We start from the raw sequence: 23,067 nt of genomic DNA, 5'->3' as shown, positions 1-23,067 counted from the left end.
ATGAGAAAGAAGGCAGAGCAGATCGATCATCTAGAAGCATCTGTTTACTGTAGGTACCGACCGACCTTTCCTCTTTCAAGCCTCTCGAGACGCCAGAAGAAGGGAAAGAAGCAGGCAGGCAGGAAGCTTGGTGTGCGAGAGGAAGCTACTACGGTATGGTTGAGGCTCTTGGAAGGACCATGAAGACTCCACCCTACCGAGTGTCGTAGTGTACCTGAGCAGGCTGAGTGAGACTGCCTGCCGCGGAACCTTCCCATCGTCGATCGCCGCCTGTTTAGTACTAGATGCCGCCGGTTTTGGCAGCTTTGACAGCCTCACACGTGATGCTCACAATGGCCTTGATCCAATGTGCGATGCGGCGCGATGCAGCATGAGGGAAGCGGTGTGTGTGCTTAGAGAGGAACGCGCATGATTGTCTGTAGACTTGCGCAGTGGGCGCGTCAAGTACATCTCCGGCCGAGTCGAGATTCTCGTGTCGCGCTCCCAACACAAAATGCTGGCCGACGCCATGCTTCTTGCGGAGAGAGAGCATGGACCTCCACATGCCCTCCTCCCGTCTCCACAATGGCCGGCCGCCTTATCGATAAACTAAGGCTTCGCTCGCAGAAGCCAGGTCCGGTTCGAGCTGTGAGAGACATTCATTGTCCATTCGTACCCGTCCCATCGCATCCTCAACATCCATCTCGCATACAGTACTTCGCACTTTCTCTACACCACCAATGTAGACTCTCTAGCCATCCATCCCCTACTTCTATGGCAATCTGCCCCACCTCCAGCGCAACAGCCTCATCTTCCCGCAGACACGTCGGACGATACCTTCCTTACCTTCGCTATACAGAAGAAGAAGCAGTTACGAAACACGCGATTGAGCAACTTCATGTCCCTCACACGATGAGATAAGGTAGGTAGGTAGGTGTTGATTGGACTAGTAGGTACCTTGGAGGTAGTAGGACGAGCAGTCAACCAAGAAAGAGCCAGCAGAGTCGAGCAAAGAAAGAATAAAGAGTACGAAAGGAAGTATGTACATACCTTATGTAGGTAGTATGGTACAACAAAAGGCGCAGACAGGCAACTCACTTCTCCGGCCCGGAGGAGGGGGAACACAACCTGCGCGACCGAATTTTCTTTCAACTGGCTGGACGGAAAGAGTCGCACAACTAACGGGCGTCGCTCAGATGCCGAGTTGGAATGTAACACATAACGAGTTGCACGCGTGCATGTAGGACCGGTAGGTGAACTGGTACAACCAACAGGTACCTTACAACAACAAGTACCTGTATTTTGTGTAACACATGACTTTCTAGCATCGTTTGGATTAATTAAGGTCAATGACTCCTGCGTCGAGGATCCTGCGACTTTTCTTCTTCTTCTTTTTCTTCTTTTGCTTCTTCTGCTTCTTCTGCTTCTTTCTCTTCTTCTTGTTGTACAAACACATCAGCCGAGCCGCGTGAATTCTCGTTCCAAAAAAATGCAACGCTGCCCTGATTACAAATGATGAAAGAAACAGAGGAGGATATCTCGTGATGCTGCGCCGCCGCCATGCTAGGTAGTACCCAAATTCCCAAGATAAATCATCATTCCATTCGTACCTGACCCGCGCGCCGTCTATGGGATCGGCTCGGTGCCGTATTAATTAATTCTGTTTCCTCGGGGGTAAAAAAACCTTTCTGTCGATTCTCGCTACGCCAGTTCTGGAATCTGGCTGATGCGTCTATGTGAATGGACACTGGAAGTGAGGCTGGATACGGAGCTTCGAGCTTCCATGGAGTGCTGTTTGTTCATCATGTGTCTCATGCTCATCGATGCTCGCGGCGTCGCTGGCGCCGTGGGTTCGTGCATCCATTGCGACACCTCGCTGGCATTAGTCGAAGGACGCGAGACGTCCTCTTGTTTCTGAGGGTGGAATGTGTAGTCGTTTACGTATCGTGCTAGTTTCCGTAATGGTATTTGCTGTGTAGGCCTCACAGCAGCTGATTCTGTCATGTCTGTTGGTACTTCCTTTCCTAAGAAGACGTTGTGGCCGATGACGAATCCAAACCAGTCCGGTTCGCTCAACAGGTGGACGCATTGCACTCTCATCTCGCCCACAGCAAAGACCTGGCCATCATGGAAGGAGTCGAACCGTGCTGACCACCCGGCGTCTTGCACTCCATATGCCCTGGCAAACATTCGTTGCACGCCTGCAATAGCCTTGCCAGTGCAGATTCGTGGCATCTGGCCGTGTCTGTCACGTAATTGCGTCCGGAGATACCACGCCGATGTAGGGTGTTCTTGCACCGAGTGTGTCTCCAGTATGCGCACCACATGGTACTGATGTTGTCGTACCAGATAGAGAAGATGGTCGGCCGCAGTCGTGTCAATTCCAGGAGCATATGGATTCCGATCGAGCACAGGATCAATAATGATGGCATCTTTCGTCGTTGGATCTGCGATCAGATATTGCCACCGGGCGGTGGAGTGTTCGAACAGAGCGTGGACGACGGGTTCAATGTCTTCACGCATCACTTGCACGCCTTCCATGCTGTGATGAAAGTTGGTGTCGTGTGGAGTCACTTTTGAATCGGAGTGGTTGTGAAAGTGCTGCTGCCAGGTCTGGTCATTGGACGTGGCGGTGCCGGGAACTGGAGGGGAAAAGAACGAAGGAGTTTCGGGAAGCGTTTTCTTGCGACTTCTCGATAGTTTGGATACGAAGCTGCGCAGGGAAGAGAGGTCGAGGGTGTAACGTGTAGAAGACGGGGTCAGAGGTTGAGGAGATTGCGTGTGCGACCAAGAAGCGCGCGGTCCAGCAGTGTCGGCTTCAGTGGTGAGTGGGAGAGGCGAGTAGTTGGCAGCAGGGCCAGGCCCAGCGCCCGCCCATGTCCGTCTCCACGAGGCGCGTTTGTTGTTGTACCGTGCAGATGGCGCGTCCATCATCTTCAATCCTGGGCTGCAGCAGGCGTGCAGTCTCGGCAGCAAGCAAACAGAGGACAAGACCTGCGACAGACTGCACGAGCGAGCGAGCGAGCGGGCAAGAGGGCATTCTTGACGTCGCCGACTCGGGCTGCTCGCTACTCGCTACATACTCCTGTAAGGTACTATTGGGGTCCGCATCTCAGCCCCCAAAAGCCACCCGACTTCCCAGGTAGAGATCTGCGACACATTCTGCTACCACACTGCAGATATCCGAGCATATTTACCAGTGTATACTACTGTCCAGTCGCACTGCCCCGTGCCCCCAGAAATATAGGGCGAGCAGTAGGAGGTAGTCCTCTCGATTCTATGCAGGATATAAAACAGCCTCTTCGGGAAAGGTAGCCGCCCCATTGTATCATGTCATTACGCCGAGTCTAAAGTGCACTTAGCTGTATGTACATGGAGGAGGTAGTGCAGCTCCCACTTTCGTCTAGAGGCGGCTGCCAATCTGAGTCAGAATCCAAATAACAATATACGTTGTAAAACACTTTGAAGATCCTCCCGTCACCGTGTCACGCAATCTGTCGATGAGAGTCGTAACCACTACCAGTATGTGAACTTTGATTCGAAGCTTACCTTACGCCTTGAGGTAGGAGGTACATGTTGGTAGACTTGGCGGCCAATGGATGTTATGGGAAAGCCATAGCGCTATCATCATTGGTTCGGGATAACTCTAGCAGATGAAGTCGAGTCTGTAACCCAACTCGGCACGCCTTCAAGGTACAGGTACTACCTATGGCACATAAATGCGCCCGGGCACTTTCTGTGTTTTTTCCATTTTTTCTTTTCTTTTTGGAGAAAATGTATTGCGATTTCTCTCACTATGTACCTAATAACAATTCATCACTCATCATTACCACATAGGTATTGAACCCAGAATCTTCCAAACGCTGTCTCGCTGAATGCCTCAACTCCAGTTTCCAATACAACATGCAGCGGTTAGAAAAACCCCTCCAAAAAAAAAACGTTGTGTCTTACCCATTGTCCCCACTCAGACAGACATGTCTCCGATGCTTTCAACAATACACCGGAATCGGGGCCAAATTCTTCCATGTGCCGTCCTTTTTTTTTTCTGTTCGAGGTTTCAGATCGTTGCAGATAGTCTAACGGCAGCGCCGTTGTGCAAAATGGTATAAGGTACCTTCATGCTCGATTTTGATCGCCGGTTATCGGCAGGCCCTTTGGCGCTGGGAAGATGCTGCTTTTCGTCCCCGACGGAATCCTACCCTGATACCATTACTCCAACATTCGAGATGTCAACCACCCGCTAGTGCACGGTAGATACCAGGCTGTATATCGTCTGTGTCGGACGCTCCATCTTTGAAGTATGTCTAGACGAGGCCTCTCGACTTGTAGGTTCATGTAATGAGATTGCGGCGTGGAATGCGAGGTCGCAAACGAGCCTCGGAGTGTCAGTGCAGAGTATATGCATTCCGTATTTTTGACTGCAGGTTGTGTAGAAGAGAGAGAGAGTGTGTGCGTGTGGGGTGTCAGAGAGGATCCTTCGTACCTTTTTCGCGGGCAAGTATGACCACACTCACTCCTCTGGGTACATGTAATAAATCATCACAAGTGACCCTCTTTCACAAGAGTACATACATGCATCTAAACATCGTCGCCTACAGAATCTCACTCGGCAAAACATACACCCAATTCTTATCCGCCGTAACCTCTCTCCCATTTTCCCTCTGACCCTTCGTATTCTCCACAATCATCGACTGGATCTCCTCCCAATTACTGCTACTCTTATTCACCCACAAATGCACCCCTCCTTTCGCCACATCCACCCCATGAAACAACATATACCCATCACTCCCAGGCGTATCACCCGCGACCAAGACAGGAAGTTTCCACTGATCAATATACGTCAAAATCGCCGCCCATTTCCCCGAAAACCACGTCGCAGGAGTATAGAGATAAGGTTCCAATACGAGATCAAGATTCGCCGTCTCATTGTATTTGCCCTCTTCAATTTGTTTTCTCGCCGTCGTAACCGACTCATCTGTGCGATTTCGCAATAATGTCGTCACGCCAATGACATTTTCCGGTTTGAGATTATATCCATATTTGGGATCGGACGCTACCATGCGCACCAATTCTTCGTGCGCGGCTGTCATTACATAGACTTCGATGCCATGCTGCTGCAACGCATTGTACAATTCGACTTGGCCGCGGAAAATTTTGGGAGGCGAAACGGTGTCGTGTACGAGTGTGAGGCCGTCTTCGTCTTCGTCGTCGAAATAGGTTACGGGGATGGTGGTGTTGAGGGCGAGGAGTTCGTCGACCCAGATTTTGAGCTGTCGGAGCGTATATCCGGACCAGATTTGGGCGGCCCAGGGATAGCAGATCATGTCGTCGATTGCGCAGAGACGGTAGTAGTAACTGAAGAGGGATTCGGTGAAATTGGCAGTGGAATTGTCGTGGAAGGGGATGAGTTTGAGGGTGGGATCCATGGTGTCGCGGGTGAGGATTCCGCGGTTCTCGAGATAGGGAAGGAGGGATTCTTCGAGGTCGAATTGGTATGATGTGTTGTCCATGTCGAAGACGGCGTAATTGCTGCTGTTGGCGTTGGCGAGGATCATTTTGCGGAGTTGAGTGGCTGCGGCAGGGGGCCAATGGGTGAAGGCGAGGTCATTTGGAGGCATGTTGGGATAGGTTGGTGGTACGGCTGCTGAGGCCGTGGCAGCGAAGGCTGCTAGGACTTGGAAAGAGGGCTTCATGTTGAGCTCTTGTTTCCGTCAAAAAATGTCTGTGGTATTGAGGCGAGGGAGAAAAAAGTTGACGGGACACAGCTTAGCTCTTGTATAGTCTTCGCAGTATCACTCTTCTATCCGAGGAAGAATGATTTCTCCTTGCAAAGGGAAAATTCGGCAATCCCGAGCTCAAGTGAGACAAGTCTATGATGCCTGGTTGGTGTGTAGAGGCGAGATTGCTTCGTGCGAACGTGCATATCGAGCAGAGCAAAATGGGTCAGTCCTATCAGATGAAGTCAGAGTCTACACTACGCCGGCTTTAGTGATGTTAGCTTCTTCCCATCCAGATAAGTCGTCCTTGGCAGCGTGGCCGTCCCCGATAGGGTTCAGAAAAAGCTGACGCCGTCAATAGCCGAATCTTTAGGGCTATCTTTTATCTGCGTCGAGTAAAACCTAAACGCCGAAACGACGTGAGTACAGTAATTGCCACACCTGAATCTTGGAAAGAAAAACCCCCTTAACGCCTGTATCCTGTTACAAGCTCACCGTCTTCCTCATGTCCTTCTATTGCCTAAGCAATGAGAACTTGAGAACAATGAGGCGCTGCCAAGTAACTCCCTCCAGCTTGCGGTCTGTCCTTGATCTTATCTGCTATATCGCATTAGCAAACGGATGATTTCGCACGATTTTGAGAGAAGACTCACTTGCGTGTTTCCCAGTTCATATGACTGTCAATCACGGCCCTGTGCTCTAGCGCTGCGTGACCTCGTCCATCTCACAGCCTGTGATTGTGCAAATCATCACATCGGATTGCCTGGTCGGTTTCTGCCTTCTCGCGTTCATGTCAGCTTCGCCTTCTTGGCCTTGGTCCCAGTCAAGGATACTGCCTCCCGCTTGCGGACCACTGCCTTCTTCTTCTCCTTCTTTGGTTGCAACATCTCCTTACCCAGTACGCTAGTGACCGTAGGACAATCTCCATGGAATCTTACAGCCTTCAGACCACGGACTCTGCGCAACTGTGGGAAGCCGGGCAGAAGAAAACCTGATAGGCCAACATAACCATTGCCCTCGGTGCTGAAAGATGGTTCATGGATCCAGATGTCCAGCTCCTTGAGACGTGGAAGTGTGGCGAGTAACTTGAATGCCTTTGTAGCCATTGGCTTGCACCGCTTGGTGATGGAGAAGGTGATATGGCGAAGGTGGTGTAGGCAATGCTCTCGTAGCTTCGAGAGCAGTCGGTACAGGTCCTGGACGTCCTCGCACACGAAGAGATTGCCGCCATAAAACACTGGCATGGCTTCCTTGTAAACGGCCTTACTGACAGCAAACAGTGCCAAGTGGACCGCTGGAGCAGGGCATTTCAATCGACTAGGCAAGCGAGCGCCCCGATCAGGCCCGTAAGCCGACACTCTGGTTGGAGGTCGGTTGTAGTCCCTGGAAAACGCATGTAGGCCGGCAAAGCCCCCGGGACCTTTGTGCGACACTTGCACACCTGATTTTGGCAAGAGAAGGGCATACTCATAAATGCGAAGCCTGAGTTCCGCGGGGAGATCCATCAAGCGAAACGGTGAACGAGAATCAGACTCTCCGAGTAGACAAGGGCGTAAGAATTGGCTGACTGTAGCGGCAGGGCCAGCTGCCCAGCGACCGGACGAAAAGACCTCATAAGTGACTTCTTCGTCTTCACGCGGGCCCTGGAATTTAGGACGAAAAATTGGCAAGTCCAGGTCGCTAAAAGCTGAAGCGAAATCTAGGTGAACGTTTGCTGCACGCCGCATGTCTCGCTCTCCGCCGTACCCGCTTTCGTACATCATAGCGAGGTTGCGATAATAGCCAAAATTCTGCATGATCCAGTAATGAAGGCCAGGTACACCTCTGTTCCAACTAGAGCATACAATGCCCATGACGATCATCTCAGGGAAGGAGAATGGCGGCAGCACTTCTGTATAATTCTTGTAGGGCGCAATTCTCTTGCGAACCCGGCGCTCCAGGTCCTTCTTCTGATCCAGCTCGGAGCGGATCGCCGGCACACGTCTTGCCAGGGCGCCCTGATTTGATCGTAGGAGATTCTTGACTTGCATCGCCGGGGATGACAGGGCGCCAGTCAGCTCACGCCGCGATACCGGAGGGAAGAGTCTCTGGGGCATAGCAGGGGATGGACGTGATGTCTCCGTATCTTGAGCAGACTGCGTGGCGCGAGGCAACATTGCTGGTACAGATGACCCTGGGACTGCAGATGATTCCATGTCAGTCACGATCGTGGTTCAGGATCGGGAAACTTAGAGGCGCCTCTTCAGCAGTTGAGCTGGAGGCAGGTGGTCTGTGGCTTTGCGGCTGTTTGGGAGCTGGCGCCAAGAGACTTGATGTTGCTGGAGGTTAGAAGCGAGGACAGTCCGCCTCGAAGCCCAGCAGACTCAATTCCGTACTGGTGGTGGTGCTGGTTTGCGGACGCAGGTTTTCCGAGGCACGGCGAAGAAGTTATAGCATGCTTGCTAGCTAAGTTGAGCTCGGTGTGAGGGTTTTCTGTCATTCTGCTTCACTCAAAATACGGTGAGTGTGTGAATGGGTCATTTCCCGGTCGTGCTGCTGTATTCACCACCATGGCTCCTTCTTGGACTGTGAATACGAAGTTTGAAGCGACCACGCCATCGCGCATCTGGCCGTGTGCATAACGTGCTGTTTGTTTATCATTTGTCGAGCAGCTTGCCTTGGACGCGCACAACGCGCGAGTGGCGAAGGGGAGCAGCAGATGAAATCGGGAATTGCTGGGAAATACATGTTACAACTACCTGTACCCAATAACTGGCAACATATCGCGACAACGGCGGCGTCCATGTCCGTCACGTCCTTCATGCAATATCTCGCGCGGCAGTGTACATGTGTAGCTAGCGCATACTGTATGCACCTTGTCGTGAGTGAAGCGAGGTGAAGTTGAGGGATGGAGGGAAGGCAGCATAAATGGCTGGGGCTTGGCGCTCATGATGACTGATGCACCAATGACCGCATCTCAGCCCACCAAAACCATCTGGGATATGAATTACCTGTACATTACATTTACCTGTAGACGTCTTCACTCTTTGTGACCAACTTCACTCTGGCTGTTGCTTCAATTGTCTGCTCTTGTCACACACAGACCCTTTTAGCATTGTCCCCAATTCGCCAGCCAGCAAAGTCCAGGGTCACCGTTTAAGCAGGGATTATCCATTCACACAGACTCAAGCAATGGCCGAGACTACATCGACGACAGCACCAGCGACGAGCGGCGGAGAAAGCCAGGGCAGAGGAGGGCGTGGTGGAGGCCGGGGGCGAGGTGGCCAAAGAGGTGGCGCAAACCGAGGTGCTTCTGCAGAGCATCACAATGGCGCACCCAACGACCGCGGCGCTGATCGGACAAGGGCTGATGGTGGTGGTAATCGAGGACGTGGAAGAGGCAGAGGTCGAGGGGGAGGAGGAGGTCGAGGTGGAAGAGGAGACTCCAATCATAACAATCGCGACAGAGCATTCAGCAGCGCCCAACAGAATACAACAGCAGTACAACCGAGTCCGGAACCTGGCGGAACGGGCGTCTTTGGTGCTCGCCTGACCAAAGACGCCGCCCACAATATCCAAGGCGAGGGAGCAGGTGCGCAAGTGGAGGACGGCGACGACGTTGAGGCGGAAGTGTGCTTCATCTGCGCATCTCCCGTCTCGCACAATAGCGTCGCACCTTGTAACCACCGCACCTGCCACATTTGCGCCCTTCGACTGCGCGCACTGTACAAGACGAAAGCTTGTGCGCATTGCAGAACGGAGGCTACAAATGTGATTTTCACTGATGATGCAGAGAAGAGGTACGAGGACTTCGTAGAAAGAGATTTTCACAGAGTCGACAAGAATCTTGGTATCAGCTACGAAAAGCACGAGATCTTCGAGGACACTGTGCTACTGTTGAGATACAACTGTCCGGATCAGGATTGCTATGAGGCATGCTTGGGCTGGCCAGATCTGCATCGCCACGTCCGTAACACCCACCAAAAGGTGATGTGTGATTTGTGTACCAGGAATAAGAAAGTCTTCACACACGAGCACGAGCTGTTCACTCATGCAGAATTGAAACGACACGAGAAATTTGGAGACGATCATCCAGGTGCTGTCGACCAGAGTGGATTCAAAGGTCATCCAGAATGTGGCTTCTGCCGGAGAAGGTTCTACGGCGATGATGAGCTCTTTTCGCATTGTCGTGAGGCTCACGAAAGATGTCACTTGTGCGATAGGCGCAACGGAGGTAATACACCCCAGTATTTCATGAATTACGATGCTCTGGAGAAGCATTTCAGCAAAGACCATTTTCCATGTCTGGACCAGGAGTGCCAGGAGAAGAAGTTCGTGGTGTTTGATTCTGAAATGGACCTGAAAGCCCATCAGCTTGAACAGCATCCCAATGGATTATCGAAAGATGCACGCAGGGTGGATCTCTCGGCATTCGATTATCGCCCACAGTACCAAGAGCCTACTCGAGGCAGAGGTGGCAGACGAGGAGGTCGCGGGCGTGACCCGAACGCAGAGCCTCTGCCAGCATCATCCGCCGGTAACCTGAGTCGTGCTGAGGTAGCGCATCAGCGCGAGCGTGAGATACACAGCGCACAGTCTGTTTCTGCTCGATCATTTGGAGGTCAACTGAGCGCACCCACCCCAGCGCAAGCTGCTTCACGGCCAGCGATCACACAACAAACAGCCACACAAGCAGCTCCGCAATCACCCCACCCGGCAGCACCACTCACGCCACAGGAGCAGGCGCGGCAACTGCGCCATGCTGCTGTCAACGAGCGTGCTTCAAATCTAGCCCGCAACGAGAAGGTGAAGATGGATGCGTTCCGTGAGCGGGTCTCATCATATACCCGGGGTGGCATCTCTCCGGGCGATCTGATCGACGCCTTGTTCTCAATATTCGATACCTCATCCAAGGAAATTGGCAAGCTCATCAACGAACTGGCAGATATTTTCGAAGTGCCTGGCAAGCGAGATAGCCTTCTCAAAGCGTGGGCGGACTGGAAGGCTGTGAATGAAGACTATCCGACATTACCAGGTCCGGCTGGCGCCAACACAACCGCTGCGGGAGTGCTTGGCAAGGGCGTAGGGGCTTCGCGTGTTCTGAAGCTGAAGAGCTCCACAGCCAAAAGCTCACAATCAGCAGTCGGTCGCCAAGCGTCATGGGGCTCAGCAAGTAGCACTCCTGCCGCTTCCTCAAGCAATCCATTCCCGTCACTTCCTCCACGGAACGGTGGACCATCGATTCAACTTGGTCGAGGAAGTGCCGCTCCAGCACCCACCCCTAGCTGGCTGGCCACTCGTCCCGCCACAGATTCAGCCGCACGATCGCCTGCAATGACCCCTTCCAGTTCTGCAAGAGCGTCTCCTGCTATCAATGCCAGACAGCAGCCCACGGGCACCAATACGAGAAGCGCCGAGCTGTTTCCTGCGTTGCCTGCAGCAAAGAAGCCCACGAGCACGGTATTCTCGCCTGGTTACACTGGACGAGGAATTCTTCGAACGAACTCGGGAAATCCTAGTGTCAATGCTTGGGCGGGAGGCAGTGGGACTTCTACTCCGGTGGTAGATGCGAACGCTGGGCAGAATGATGAGAGCGTGGCGAGAAAGGGCAAGAAGGGAAAGCAGATTGTGTTCAAGTGGGGATGAGGAAATAAATACCGTCCTCATCTGGACTTTTGCTCTGCTCTCGCTCAAAGTCCAGAAAGATTGGTATATTTCAATCACCATAAGCATCCATCATCACACAACATGAAAAAGTACTCGCAAGTGGTGGTCATAATTCATTTTTTTCTTGAAGGCTCCTAGAGATCATACAGACAAGAATACATACAAAAGTAGGTACGTGTACCTTAGAACTACAACGGCTCCAAAGCGCCCTGGCCCGAAATCCCCCACACATCAATAGGCTTAATAATGGGTTTGTAACCACCCAGCGCTTTCGCATCCACCCAATTCCCATGAATCTGCGCCTTCAAATGCAGCGGCAATTGTACAATTGCCACGGGCTTTTCAAATTCCCTGGTGTCCAAAACGACCAAATCGCAACGATTCGCCACGCGGCGTTCCACCAACGCAATCACAAAGCCATCTCCTTCCGGCGCATCCTCACTTCTCGGCACGAAAATGGGTTCTTGCACGCCCGAATCATCTCCGGCGTAAAACCATTTCGTCTCGCCCGTCTTGTTGCTGTGCTGGGCGATTCCGTTCAGACCTTGATAGACGTTTTTGGTGCCGTCGGATTTCTGCGGCATGAAGACGTTGAGCCATGTGAAGTCGTAGGCCGAAGTCATGAATCGCTCGTCGATGCGAGGGAACTCGGAAGGACAGTCAACAATGACTTCGGGGTCGGGAATGACGCTGCGATCGGGTTGTGTGGGGTCGATTTTCCAGCGTGCGAAATCCGCGCCTGCGTCGGGGGCGGGCATGCGGGGGTTGGGTCCGTCCGGGGGCAGGAAGGGGAAGGCGTTGTCGTGAACACGAGAACTCTCGACAAAGACGTTGCCTTCGGCGTCTTCCCAGGCTCCTGCGGTGTGGATTGCCATGCAGTTTTTCCACGAGTAGGAGCGGTATTCGTGAGGTTTCCAGCCTGGGGCTTTCGGGTTGGCGGCATCTCGTGGTATGAGGATGAATGTTATGCCTCGAGAGTAGTCCCAGGCCCAGTGGTGGCCACCGGCTTTCATCCGTTCGATGTTGGATTCGAAGGGCCAGATGAAGAGAATGAGCCAATTGGGGGTGATGGCGCAGTCATGGATGAAACCGGGTGTGTCGTGGGGGTCCTGAACCCAGAACTCGTTGTGAATCTTGCCGGCGCGGTCGATGGAGTAGGTGACAATGTCTCTGCTTCCTAGGCCCTTGGCTTCGTAGCCGAATACGACGAGTTCGTCTTTGTATGGGTCGAGTTTGGGGTGTGCTGTGAACGTCTTGGCTTTGACTTGCTTGAAAGGATCGTAGCATCTGGTCTGCAGGGTGATGGGGTCGACAGCATATGGCAAGCCGACTTCCTTGAGTGCTAGCAGATGGTCTGCCCAGAGCACGAGGTTGGTGTTGGCGGTCGAATCCACAGCAGCCCTGACGTACAATATTAGTCCCATGTCAAGCTCACGCGCGTGTCAAAGCGTGGAAGAAGAAAATACGAAGAACATACCGGACACAAGGATGATGAGTGTAAGGATTGCGGTAGAGACCGAACAATGCCTTGTTGGCACGACGCTCCAGCTTAAATCTCTCGGTTTCGATGTACTTGGTCTTCATATCCACTCGTCCATTGTGGAATTGGAAGACGGAAATGTTGCCATCGCCATCGAGTGGAATGTTATTGGGGTGAGGTGGAACGAAAGGATCGCACATGACTCGATAGAAGTTGCCTTCGATTTGCTTGGGGATTTCGCCGAGTACAACTAGATCTGCAACCTCGCCTTCCAGTCGACACGGTTGAGCACAGCCTGCGAGATCAGTTGCAATCGGCCATTTCGACTTGAGGCCGTGGTTGTAGTCGGAGACATCTGACATGGCAGTGGGCGGGGCAGGAGTCTCTGGCGGTGCGGCTACTTCAATTCTTTCGACGGCAACATCGGGCTTGAGGTCGACGATGGCAGCCGGTTGTGCTGGGAGCGTTGCGGTCACTGTCGCCATCTTGTGTAGGTGCCTAGGCGTATCTGCTGAGGGAAGATGACATGCCCCTACCTACTTTTATATCATTCCTCAACTGTCGCGAGTGGAACAATTCGATCCGTTCGTCTCACGGCACTTGTCGCTACATCCCAGATGCCCCGCACGCCTTCTCCATATTTCTTATACCGGCATCCCAGTCAGCGAATGAGATATGATGTATTGGAAGTGATACCCTGCCAGGAATGACTTCGGTATGTTCGGGAGACCACCACATGGTTTCGGGAAACCACCACATGGCATCGGAAAAATCCACATGTTCGGATTATTGCCACATTCGCAGCATAAGCCGCTGTCCTTCGATGGCAAGTTGATGCCATCCCCGCGGGCGTCGCCAGGGAGCCTGGTGGTATAGTTTGTCAAATTGTGGGGACCGTGTGGAGAGTTGCAAGGAGGTTTGGATGAAGTCGACCAGGTAAGGCATTTATATGAGTACAGTACCTAGGTAAGGTAGGTTGGTAAGAAGTGTGCCGACACTTCTGCCTTGATACCTATCTATCCTCGGTAGTCTTCGATACCTGATGACCTTCCATGACTGGCAATCTCACTCTAGAGTCACCACGCTGAAGAAATTGGCGTGCGTGAGATTGATGACAAAGGTGTTGTGAGATGACTTGGGTAGGTTCCCGTTACATACCTACTGGTAGGTACCTACCTGTAGACATGGCCAAGCAACGTGTGAGTCTTGGGAGAGTGTAGGTAGGCAGTAGGTACGAGCCAAGCTGCTAGGCACCTCAAGGCGAGGTATAAGTACGGGCTAGGTACTCTTCCCAATGAGTGTGTCACGTGACTTGGTAACGCCTTGATTTCCCCCGGGCCGTCCTCGCTTCCGTCGTTCCCAGACAATACCTCGGTACTTGGGTACCTCCTACCTCCGAGATGCTGAACAAGAAAGAGGAATGCAGGAACGATGCGATGCGTGTGCGACCTGAACTCCTAGCTGCCTGCCCTACGCGCACGAGGAAATGGCTGCGCGTGCTGCTCGTGCTCGTGGCCGTAAGTCCAGCTTCTTGCTGTTTGCTGTTTGCTACCTCTACTACCTCCTGTCATAGGTACCCCCCATACCTCCTACCTGACCTACCTGATCTTCCATCCAATTCCACCCTCCTTCCTCGCCTCCACCTCCGTGGCCTGTCCCGCTGATGATGACGATGAACAGGAAACGGCTCGCTGGCGGTCGTGTGCGACTTCTGCAGCCGGTCATACTCGCGCCGGTATGTCCCTCGTCGTCCAGCCTCATCCGTCAAGACTGCCACCCGACTGAGAACTTCCATTAATCATTCACCCCACCTGCAGTGATGCGTTGCGGCGACACCAACCAGTCTGCCCTGATCGAGGCTCACGTCCCGTGGATTCATCCGCACGGCCACGTGGACGTGCGCGCCACTCGTGTGATCGCGTGCGTCAAACTCGCTCCTTGAGCCTCCTCACACGTTTGATGCCCCTTCTGACCGTCTGGTGTGGGACAGTGTGTCGACAAAAAGTTGCATTGCGATGGCAGAAAACCATGTGGAACGTGTGTGGTGAAGTCCGCCATCTGCTCCAACATCACGAGCCGCGACGGGCCGTCGAGGAGTGCCTCCCAAGACCCAGAAGCGAGAGTGCAGCGGCACCGCTCAGAGTCGTTCCTTCTTCGTGATGAAGAGGAAGAGGTCTTCTCGGCCCGATTCAACTTTCCACGACCTCCAACGGCAGAACAAGCACTGCAAGAACACGAACACGAACACGCACACGCACACGCACACCACCGCGACCACGACCACGACCTCGGAAGCCCTTCTCTCGTGGACTTTGACTTCAATTTTCTGGACAATGTCTTCTACCCCGCCTTCTTCGCCTCTACATCCTGGTCGGGAGCTGCACCGGTGGCAGCAGAGGTGCTGTACAATGCCAGCGACACTACTGAATACGTAGCCGTGAATCTTGACGCATATGGTGTGTCCAGCCACCTTGAACGGCTGGCCGGAGTGCCTCGCGCCATCATGGACTCTGCACACGCCCGCAAATCATCACAGGCCATGAATTCCAATGCTCTCGCCAATCTGGAGCATATTTTCACTGCCAAAAACCTCGTCAGGCATGTCAATGACTACTTTCGATATTGGCACAGAAACTCTCGAGTGGTGCATCGGCCCTCGTTCACCCTCGGTCACGTGAGTGACCCTCTTCTGGTGGGAGTGGTCCTTTTGGGTGCAATGTACTCCTCGTCTCAAAACGAACGGAGAATGGCTGGATCAGTGATGCAGTATGCGGAAGAGTACATCTTCGAGCAGGTGCCAATAGTCCCACGCAATGAATGTATACGACACAACCAGCAAGATGAGAATACGCTCCAAAGCATACAAGCATGTCTATGCATGATTGTCATTCAGTTCTGGACTGGCAATGCACAATCTCAGCACCGAACCATGACTCTTCGCTTTGGCCAGGTGATTGAAGTGAGCGCCACGACCATGCTTCGGTGTAATATCGACTAACTCGTCCGCTCCACGCAGGCCTCCTATCACATAGACTTGCTGCGTACGACTCACACGCTCGAGGACAGAGTGAGTGAGCGCGCGTGGCTAGACGTCGAAACTCGAATTCGGTAAGCTGTGTTATCTGGCAATCAGTGACTTGCAGCTGACTGAGTCGATACGACAAGCGCCGCTACGTATCTTACTCTGCTGGATTGTGCTTTTCTGTTCTTTCGTGGCATACCCTTGCGAATACTGAGTCCCGAGATCGAATGTGATTTCCCCTGTGACGAAGCTGTATTTGATGCCGAACATCCTTTCACGTTACCTCAGTTCTGTTTCGAACGGACAATTGGGCCAAAACAGGCGTTCAAATGGCTTTTCAAGGCCAATACGGAACCCGGCGAAAAGCCACCAGATTTGACTATGCTGGACACCTTTATTCTTATTCATAGTACGTGACTAACTTTGAGTCTCTAGAGTTTCCATACTTACCACGAATCTGTGCTAGTGCTATATCGTTTCACCAACGATACGCTCACCTTGTGCACATGGGGCCCACGGTCTTCGAAGAACATTCTCGCCCGCTCGACGGACATACGACTCGCGCTCGACACTTGGCACAAGTGCTGGAAGTTGGGAAGAGATCGAGCTCAAGAGCAGGGAGTGTGGGATAACTTTGGTTTTTGGAAAAATGGCGACCAATACGAGACTGCTACTCGACTACTCCTATCTCAAGCTACGGAACCCAACATTGCCAGACTCCTCGCAAGTCATGTTGATCGATTGAATCTGCTGAAGCAGCTGACGATCCCAAGCGCCTAATCCGGCTCCTGACACCCATCGCAGCCGCCCTGAATCCTTTCTCAGGTGCCCAAGATCTGTCGCATCTTCTCTGAACCCCTCAGCTCAAATACTTGGCCGCAGACCTGGTGGAAGAATTTTCCGCGACGAATTGCTGGAGCGCTTACCAGTCCCCGATAGCTGGAACCATTCAAGACGCTAAGGGCCATGCAGCGGCACGAAGCAATGGTCTCGAGTACAGCATGGATGCGCTCATTACAGGTCATGCCTGGGGGCCTGTAAATACGTCCATCAATCTGCATTTCGCAAGTTCCGTACTTCTGGCACCGAACTATCTCCTCCCATATCGCCACAGCACGCTTCTCGAGCTCATGTGGCTTCCGTTTATCGGTACAGATTGCTGCGATTTCCGCATCGGCTGCCACCTCGTTTGTGAGCCACTGCTCCTTGTCAAGGCAGCCAGCTGGTGGCTGTGCCCTTGGCAGTGAGTAGATGGCATTCATGATGGTGACGATCCATACGTTTCGAATCTGAGACACGGCAGCAAGATCATCTCTCGCTGGAACGCTTTTGGGATTGCGCGTCACTGGGCCGGATCCAGAGTCGTTTGCTGGCACTTCTGCGATCTTGATATGAAACTGGTGTGTTTCTGGGTCGTACTTTCTTGGCTGAGTCTCCTGGACGGGAAGCCTTCCATCTTTGAGCCATATAAGGCCTGAGTCGCCTTCGCCAGACATCTTGTGAGTGTGCCTGGTAGTTTACATTAGACAGCAGATATCCCTCCTCACTACACTGAGTACGAAGAGCTCACAGCAAGCACATCACTCACTTGCGAAAGGCACAGGACAAAGGCAAAGCGTATCTATGGCTCTCAATTGGAGTCGTCTCGAGCTTTCACGTCGATCCTGGCTCGCATGAGCTATAAGTCCGTTTCGAGACAACACTTGACGAGCGACGCTTCCAAGACTTGAGAGGAAATGGTTGCTTCATCCGGCTGGTATACGACTTCACTATGGGATGTACACAGCGTAGCGAGCAGCAGCAGAAATTTCGATGCCTTTCTCCTGACTTTTAGTTGCACACAATGCTGAGCAGCTAACCTATCGGGTCAGAATTTACAGAGCTTTTCCGCCTCAAAAATCTGAGGATAATGATCATTGATACCTTACGCGGAATCCTCAACCAATCGACGATGACCGATGGAGCAAAAAGCAACCCTCAACATTGACCAGTCTCATTTTCATTTCATCTCAATTATGTAAAGATAAGGATCGCAGTCAATACACTAACCAAACAACGAGAGAAGGACCTGCGGTAGCAACGATATCATCGTCATCATTAGTTACGCACTCCAGCTCCTCCTCATACCAATATTCTCAATAATCCCACTCATCCTCGGACATCTCTTGACGACTTTCCCCGCCACTTTATACTGAATGGCAAACTCCGGTCCCGTTTCCTCTCCTGCTAGTTCCCCTACGGGTCCACTACACGTCGTGACGATTTTCACTTCATTGTCATCGTCATTGTCGTCGTTTTCGAGATCCTGATCCTCGAATTCTGCGACGGCGAAAGGGGAGATGATGGCACTGGCTCGCTTTACGGTTGCAGGTGTTGATGTTGTCGTCAAGGTCGTGGTCGTGGTGGCAGCAGGTATGATGGATGTATGTCGGCGACGTTGTGGTTGTTGATCCCAATCCGCAGGAATCCTCGGAGCCAAGTCGAGCACTTTACGAGCTTTGACTTCGTCGTGCGGAATTCCTACCAGGCAAGATCGGGGCCGGTAGTCGATTGCGTGGCTGCCGCTGCGTTGCGCAGCGGCGTTGCGACGTTTGCATGGGAATGGTTCGAGAGGATCGGGGTGTGCGTAGGAGGTGGTTTGGGTTGGGTAGTAGGTGGTGGGTGGTGGTGGTGGTGGTCCCCCGACACGACCACCACCACCAGTAGTGAGGTATGACTGGCTTCTTCGTTCGTAATCGGTGTAGGTTGAGCCGAGTCTACCTGTGGGGCCGGGATAGGAGTCTGGACGGTCGACACCGAGGAGTTTGCGAGCTTTATTGTTGGAGGTTGTTGTGCTGGTTTTGCGGTCGGAGGATTCTTCGTGTGTGGTTGTTGTTGTTGTTGATCGGCGATGCTCGTGGGAAGAAAGAGAGTAGTCCTGAAGAGACTCGTGCAGAGAATCATGTAGAGAGCTGACATCGGAGTGGTCAATATAGTATTGTCGTTGATTTTGTTGCCGAAGATGACAATCTTCTTCTTCTTCATCTTCTTGCTCCAACGATGAAATCATCGACGGCCTTCTCCCTTCTCCTCCTCCTCCTCCTTCCATCTCCAACTGCTCCGCTTCTCCCCCATATGCCCGATCACTCACGACCGAAACCTTTCTCGGACCCTGCACGACGGGAACGCCCCTCGACGGGCCCGGCTGCAATTCCACCTGCGTCACCGACCCCGAAGTAAACCTCTGAAGAGGCATCACCGAATCAATCTTTGCCAATTGATGCGCCAATTCATTCGTATCAATCCCTAGCAGTCGCAGCGCTTTGTCTGATGTTGTTGATGTTTGGCCAGATGCCCAGGAGGGCGTACGGGCGTGAATGCTGCTTCTTCTTAGGGGGCTTTTGGGGGGAAGGGAGGGGGAGAGGGATTTGGGGCGGTTTGCTGATGATTCTTCGGGATTGTTGGTGTTGGTGTTGGTGTGAGTGTGGGTTCTTCCGCCGGGAGAGGTCGTGTTGATGGTTATGATGTCGTTTGCTACGAGGATGGAGCCTCGTTCGATACTATTAGGGGGATCGTCGTTGTTGCCGTTGTCGGCGTCTTGTTGTTGTTCTTCTTCCTCTTCTTGGGTTTCTTCTTCTTCTTCTTCCTGGGGGGCCGTGGTGTTCTCTGGACTCTTTTGTCTATTGCGAGAAGTCTTTTTTCTTCTTCGATTTGCTCGTCGCGCTTGGATGGTGGATGTCGATGTCGAACCGGAATTATCTAATGAGCTCGTAGACTTGCAGTTTGGCGCCGTCTTCGAGCCCTAGCTGAGGCGTTAGGTCAGTTTTTCGCACAAAGAAACAAAAAAGAAAATGAAATAGAAAAAAACCAAATGAAATGTTTCTTGATGATATGGAAACTTACAGTATCTGGTGTCATGCTTCGGCTGACGTGTTTGCCCTTGTGGAAGAGCTCGAGCCTTTCGACGTCTTTCTCGGCTTGCTGGGCGTAGTTTTCGAGGACCCGCTGGATTGTATCGCCTCGCTTCGTGGTGAAATCTCCCGCAGATTCGAACCCCTTGAGAAATAATTTGATATCTTCGTTGGGTCTCATCGGCAACGTCGTCTGCTGCTGCTGCTGCTGCTCCGCTCGGTCTGCTCGATCGGTGCGTTCGGCAATCGTTGTGTTTTTGGTTCTCCTCGATGACTTGCGGTCCGGTTGTGCCTCTGCGCGATGTTTTCGCTGTCGTTCAGCTTGTTGCTCGTGGGCTTTTTCTAGCAACGGGAGGATGATCGAGTCCAGGTCTCTATGCCAGGGATATTCTACTTCGATCTGTGTCTGTCCCCAGGTGCCAATGGGCACGTCGAACTTGACTCGAGTGGTGTCGGTCATCTTTGCCTCGCTGTACAAGGACGACGCCTTGATAGAAGCACGAGACATTGCAAAGGTCGGTCGTAAAAGGTCGGGGGAGTGCCAATGGTAAGTACTTTAGAGTGAAACAATATGTGCGAGGGACTGTACGTTTGCGGAAATCTCCCTCAATGGAGGCTGCTGAAACGCTACCTTATAGCTCTCCCATGTGAGATCTGACATGGCCAGGAGCAAAGGCTTGTCCCATCCGTGTCACTTTTCACGGTGTCATTAATAAGCTTGTCATCATTTATGCCTTGCTCATCACTAGCATCATGGCATCGACCGCCGAGTTGGCACTACGGGTAAATGACGAAGCTATTGGTTGGTATGGCCCTCAGGATGAGGTTTGACTTCCCATTGAACCAGGTTTGTAAATATAGGAACCCGAGAGACAAGTCAAAGCGGGATTGAATACGGGCGTTGGCCTTCTTGCTCTTGGGAGTGTGCCAAGTGCGTGCGTTGTGAGCGTAGGCGCGCCATGAAAGATGAAACAGCAGACGCGTCTTCGGAGAGACCGTTGGCGGAGAACAGGTGAATGGAATTCTGAGGGACGTCTTGGCCTGCACAGGACGAAGCGCTTGGAAAATGCCGTCCAAGCCCTCGATGCCACACAACCACATGGGAGAGCGAGATCACAGCGAGGTGGCCATCGAGCTTAGCTTGGGGAACTAATGTGCATTATGCCTGTCCCTGTCGAGCCGGATGCTTGCGCACGGCCCCAACATGCTATGCCTGGATGCCGAAAAAGGGCGTTGACCAGGAGTCCAGGAAGATAGCAGTAATGAGCCATCTCAAGCTTCCGATGTGCCCTACCTCCTCCTTGGGACAGCTTGACAAGATCGGTCCAGTGGTACAGTACACGTTCCAACTTTACAGGCAAACGGGTAATGGTCGTGCCGCGTGGTAGGCTGGTAGCGGTGTTGCTACAACATGGGATCTTGCCATCTCATCTCATTATTCTCATATACCGCACAGATCTTTGTTGTTGGCTAAACAAGACGTCCAGGATGGTCTTCTGAGGGTACCAGGTATGCTGGAGACTTTGGGAGTGATATGCAGATATAGAATGAGACAACAACCTGCCGTGGTGGCCATGGCCATGAGTGAAGGAGTGAGTGAGGTGTTTTTTAGCATTTTAGCACAAGCTAAGGAATCTGTGGAATGAATGAGAAGTCTGCAGAGAAGATGCTACCTCCTCCTCTCTTCTGACAGTCATGTGATGATAATAAGGCTGATATCGGGTCCTCCTCGGCTCGTCCCACATTCGAATACCGAGCTTCGCAATGTCACATGTCACGATGCATACTGTAACTGACCACAGCTTCAAGCGGAGCACGGAAGAGTGCCAATGCAACAATCCCATGATTAGTCGAACCGCCCAAGGAGAGTGATCTCTCTCGCCATGCCCGCGCGAGCATGTACCGCACCAACGATCCTCGATTTCGCCGGCGCATCAATGACTTTACGCACACGCTCGAGTCCGCCAACGAGGCCACGCAAAGCGGCCTGTACATCTTCATCCAGACCTATGTGCGGCCATGTTGCGAGAGCGTCGCATCCTGCTTCACCACGTGTATCGATGCCAGCTGTCCGAGCGTGAATCTGAGCCAGCGCGACCGCACACGGCGACAGCGCGCGCGCGGCCAGACCAGAGGCCGCGCCGAGCTGAGCTTCGACTTTTACGATGACTGGGACGAGGACGAGAACGATGGCCTGTTAGGCTGGGGCAATGACGAGTTTGATAGACTCGTAGCAGGTAGTGGAGCGCATAGCTATGGGACTGTCGATGCGCAACCGGGTAGGCAGCGAGGCATGTCATATCCCAAGACGCGACGGAAAAGTCTCGTGGACGGCGAAGACCCTACCGTGATTCCTGGAAGCAGTGGTGGCTTCTTGCGCCGACTCTTCGGCGGCAAAGATCTGCGATACAAGCCCAGCGCGGCGGATTTGCAAGAACATCCGGGAGCAAGAAGCACGAAAACACGAACAAGAAGGGCTGGACACGAGAGTGAGGCCCTGCTGGACGATGATGAGTTGGCCGCCGGGCGAGGCAAAACTCGTGCGAGAAGCGGGACGCAAGGCAGCCACAACACCACGAGCAGCTACAGCAGCAGAGGGGACATATTTCCAAGTGACGAGGAGGATGATGCCATCCCGCTGGACGATGAGTTTGCCATGGTGTTAGAGCGAAGGGCCACCTTGACTGGCCTGGAGACAGAAAGCAGTTCGGGCAAGACAGCACCTGCCAAGCGAGGCAAGCGGCCTTCTGCTGGTAGTAGGACTTCCACAAGGACGTTTTCTTCGCGAAGTACTCGAAGCGGAGGAGGCAGCGGCAGGAAGAGGAGGAGTCGCACAAACAGCCATGCTCCCGCCTCTCACTCCAATGTGGCCGAAGAATACGAGTCTCCACGAGAACGAACGCCTTATGCCGACCTGGAGCGGCAAGAGGCGCGAGCTGCCGCCGAAGAGGAAACCGACATGCTTCGAAAGTCGGCAGTTCAACTTCTAGATCATCGTGGCCTTGGCGACCAGGATCTGAGCAGCAAGGAAGCTACCCCACGGAGTACGACTCCAGCTGTTGCAACAACCGAGCCTGCCACGACTACATGTGCTCAACAAGGGGACCAGGGACCACTGAAACAAACATCTGTGACGCCGTGTGATGACCAGGAAGTAGCACCAGGGCCAGCTATTCGCGATGACTGAGACTCTGGAACAGTCGGTGAAGAGAACCGCAGAGTACCCTTTTTTGTTGTTGTATGAAATGCGTTACAGCGAGGCGTTTGGGGAACTGGCCCATCTTTTTTTTTTTTGAAAGCATGATGGATGACGATGATGGGAAGGGGGGGGGG

General features: G+C 52.8%; 10 protein-coding genes across 10 annotated transcripts; 3 read left to right on the top strand and 7 right to left on the bottom strand.

Annotated features, from left to right (window-relative positions):
- Positions 1–2,001: 2,001 nt before the first annotated feature.
- On the bottom strand, positions 2,002–2,487 carry SEPMUDRAFT_19140 (uncharacterized protein; the record flags this gene model as incomplete). The annotated part of the gene is made up of 1 exon (XM_016908311.1): positions 2,002–2,487. A coding segment is annotated over one exon (486 nt), but the record flags the coding sequence as incomplete, so codon positions are not given.
- Positions 2,488–4,528: 2,041 nt separating this feature from the next.
- SEPMUDRAFT_151179 (phosphorylcholine phosphatase) lies at positions 4,529–5,891 on the bottom strand. Its single transcript, XM_016906652.1, has one exon. It carries the CDS (start codon positions 5,670–5,672, stop codon positions 4,572–4,574), a length of 1,101 nt encoding a protein of 366 aa, XP_016758279.1. The 5' UTR covers positions 5,673–5,891; the 3' UTR covers positions 4,529–4,571.
- A 593-nt stretch (positions 5,892–6,484) lies between these two features.
- Positions 6,485–7,891, bottom strand: SEPMUDRAFT_110545 (uncharacterized protein; the record flags this gene model as incomplete). Its single annotated transcript, XM_016900850.1, has 1 exon — positions 6,485–7,891. The coding sequence occupies one exon, from the start codon at positions 7,889–7,891 to the stop codon at positions 6,485–6,487; it is 1,407 nt and encodes a 468-aa protein (XP_016758278.1).
- On the top strand, positions 7,864–11,321 carry SEPMUDRAFT_143898 (uncharacterized protein; the record flags this gene model as incomplete). Its single annotated transcript, XM_016903055.1, has 2 exons — positions 7,864–7,891; positions 8,899–11,321. 2 exons carry the CDS (start codon positions 7,864–7,866, stop codon positions 11,319–11,321), a joined length of 2,451 nt encoding a protein of 816 aa, XP_016758277.1.
- On the bottom strand, positions 8,715–13,679 carry SEPMUDRAFT_151178 (carotenoid oxygenase). The gene is made up of 2 exons (XM_016906651.1): positions 12,820–13,679; positions 8,715–12,743 (listed from the first exon to the last, which is right to left on the bottom strand). Exons 1-2 carry the CDS (start codon positions 13,305–13,307, stop codon positions 11,531–11,533), a joined length of 1,701 nt encoding a protein of 566 aa, XP_016758276.1. The 5' UTR covers positions 13,308–13,679; the 3' UTR covers positions 8,715–11,530.
- A 565-nt stretch (positions 13,680–14,244) lies between these two features.
- On the top strand, positions 14,245–19,080 carry SEPMUDRAFT_151177 (uncharacterized protein). Its single transcript, XM_016906650.1, has 8 exons — positions 14,245–14,339; positions 14,503–14,557; positions 14,640–14,742; positions 14,813–15,781; positions 15,839–15,930; positions 15,988–16,253; positions 16,311–17,343; positions 17,442–19,080. The coding sequence occupies exons 1-7, from the start codon at positions 14,309–14,311 to the stop codon at positions 16,622–16,624; spliced, it is 1,830 nt and encodes a 609-aa protein (XP_016758274.1). The 5' UTR covers positions 14,245–14,308; the 3' UTR covers positions 16,625–17,343; positions 17,442–19,080.
- SEPMUDRAFT_127829 (uncharacterized protein) lies at positions 14,245–19,081 on the bottom strand (the record flags this gene model as incomplete). The annotated part of the gene is made up of 6 exons (XM_016902173.1): positions 14,245–14,339; positions 14,503–14,557; positions 14,640–15,781; positions 15,839–15,930; positions 15,988–16,253; positions 16,311–19,081. A coding segment is annotated over one exon (1,136 nt), but the record flags the coding sequence as incomplete, so codon positions are not given.
- On the bottom strand, positions 16,666–17,340 carry SEPMUDRAFT_119873 (uncharacterized protein; the record flags this gene model as incomplete). The annotated part of the gene is made up of 1 exon (XM_016901550.1): positions 16,666–17,340. The coding sequence occupies one exon, from the start codon at positions 17,338–17,340 to the stop codon at positions 16,666–16,668; it is 675 nt and encodes a 224-aa protein (XP_016758275.1).
- A 178-nt stretch (positions 19,082–19,259) lies between the features above and the next one.
- On the bottom strand, positions 19,260–20,535 carry SEPMUDRAFT_151175 (uncharacterized protein). Its single transcript, XM_016906649.1, has 2 exons — positions 19,727–20,535; positions 19,260–19,629 (listed from the first exon to the last, which is right to left on the bottom strand). The coding sequence occupies exons 1-2, from the start codon at positions 20,240–20,242 to the stop codon at positions 19,579–19,581; spliced, it is 567 nt and encodes a 188-aa protein (XP_016758272.1). The 5' UTR covers positions 20,243–20,535; the 3' UTR covers positions 19,260–19,578.
- A 1,017-nt stretch (positions 20,536–21,552) lies between these two features.
- On the top strand, positions 21,553–23,046 carry SEPMUDRAFT_151174 (uncharacterized protein). Its single transcript, XM_016906648.1, has one exon. The coding sequence runs from the start codon at positions 21,632–21,634 to the stop codon at positions 22,919–22,921; it is 1,290 nt and encodes a 429-aa protein (XP_016758271.1). The 5' UTR covers positions 21,553–21,631; the 3' UTR covers positions 22,922–23,046.
- The last annotated feature ends 21 nt before the right edge of the window (positions 23,047–23,067 follow it).

This window comes from Sphaerulina musiva, assembly GCF_000320565.1.
Source record: "Sphaerulina musiva SO2202 unplaced genomic scaffold SEPMUscaffold_9, whole genome shotgun sequence".
In the NCBI taxonomy this organism is placed as follows: Eukaryota; Fungi; Ascomycota; class Dothideomycetes; order Mycosphaerellales; family Mycosphaerellaceae; genus Sphaerulina; species Sphaerulina musiva.
The sequence above is the reverse complement of the archived record's forward strand: the minus strand, read 5'-3'. Positions and strand labels throughout refer to the sequence as shown.

Bases quoted from the DNA above. Each gene is read 5' to 3' on its own strand.
- SEPMUDRAFT_151179 (XM_016906652.1), bottom strand. From the start codon at position 5,672: ATGAAGCCCTCTTTCCAAGTCCTAGCAGCCTTCGCTGCCACGGCCTCA.
- SEPMUDRAFT_151178 (XM_016906651.1), bottom strand. From the start codon at position 13,307: ATGGCGACAGTGACCGCAACGCTCCCAGCACAACCGGCTGCCATCGTC. The intron at 12,744-12,819 runs GTATGTTCTTCG...ATTGTACGTCAG, and splicing joins ACTCATCATCCTTGTGTCCG to GGCTGCTGTGGATTCGACCG.
- SEPMUDRAFT_151177 (XM_016906650.1), top strand. From the start codon at position 14,309: ATGGCTGCGCGTGCTGCTCGTGCTCGTGGCC. The intron at 14,340-14,502 runs GTAAGTCCAGCT...GACGATGAACAG, and splicing joins TGCTGCTCGTGCTCGTGGCC to GAAACGGCTCGCTGGCGGTC. The intron at 14,558-14,639 runs GTATGTCCCTCG...CCCCACCTGCAG, and splicing joins AGCCGGTCATACTCGCGCCG to TGATGCGTTGCGGCGACACC.
- SEPMUDRAFT_151175 (XM_016906649.1), bottom strand. From the start codon at position 20,242: ATGTCTCGTGCTTCTATCAAGGCGTCGTCCTTGTACAGCGAGGCAAAG. The intron at 19,630-19,726 runs GTAAGTTTCCAT...CTAACGCCTCAG, and splicing joins GAAGCATGACACCAGATACT to CTAGGGCTCGAAGACGGCGC.
- SEPMUDRAFT_151174 (XM_016906648.1), top strand. From the start codon at position 21,632: ATGTACCGCACCAACGATCCTCGATTTCGCCGGCGCATCAATGACTTT.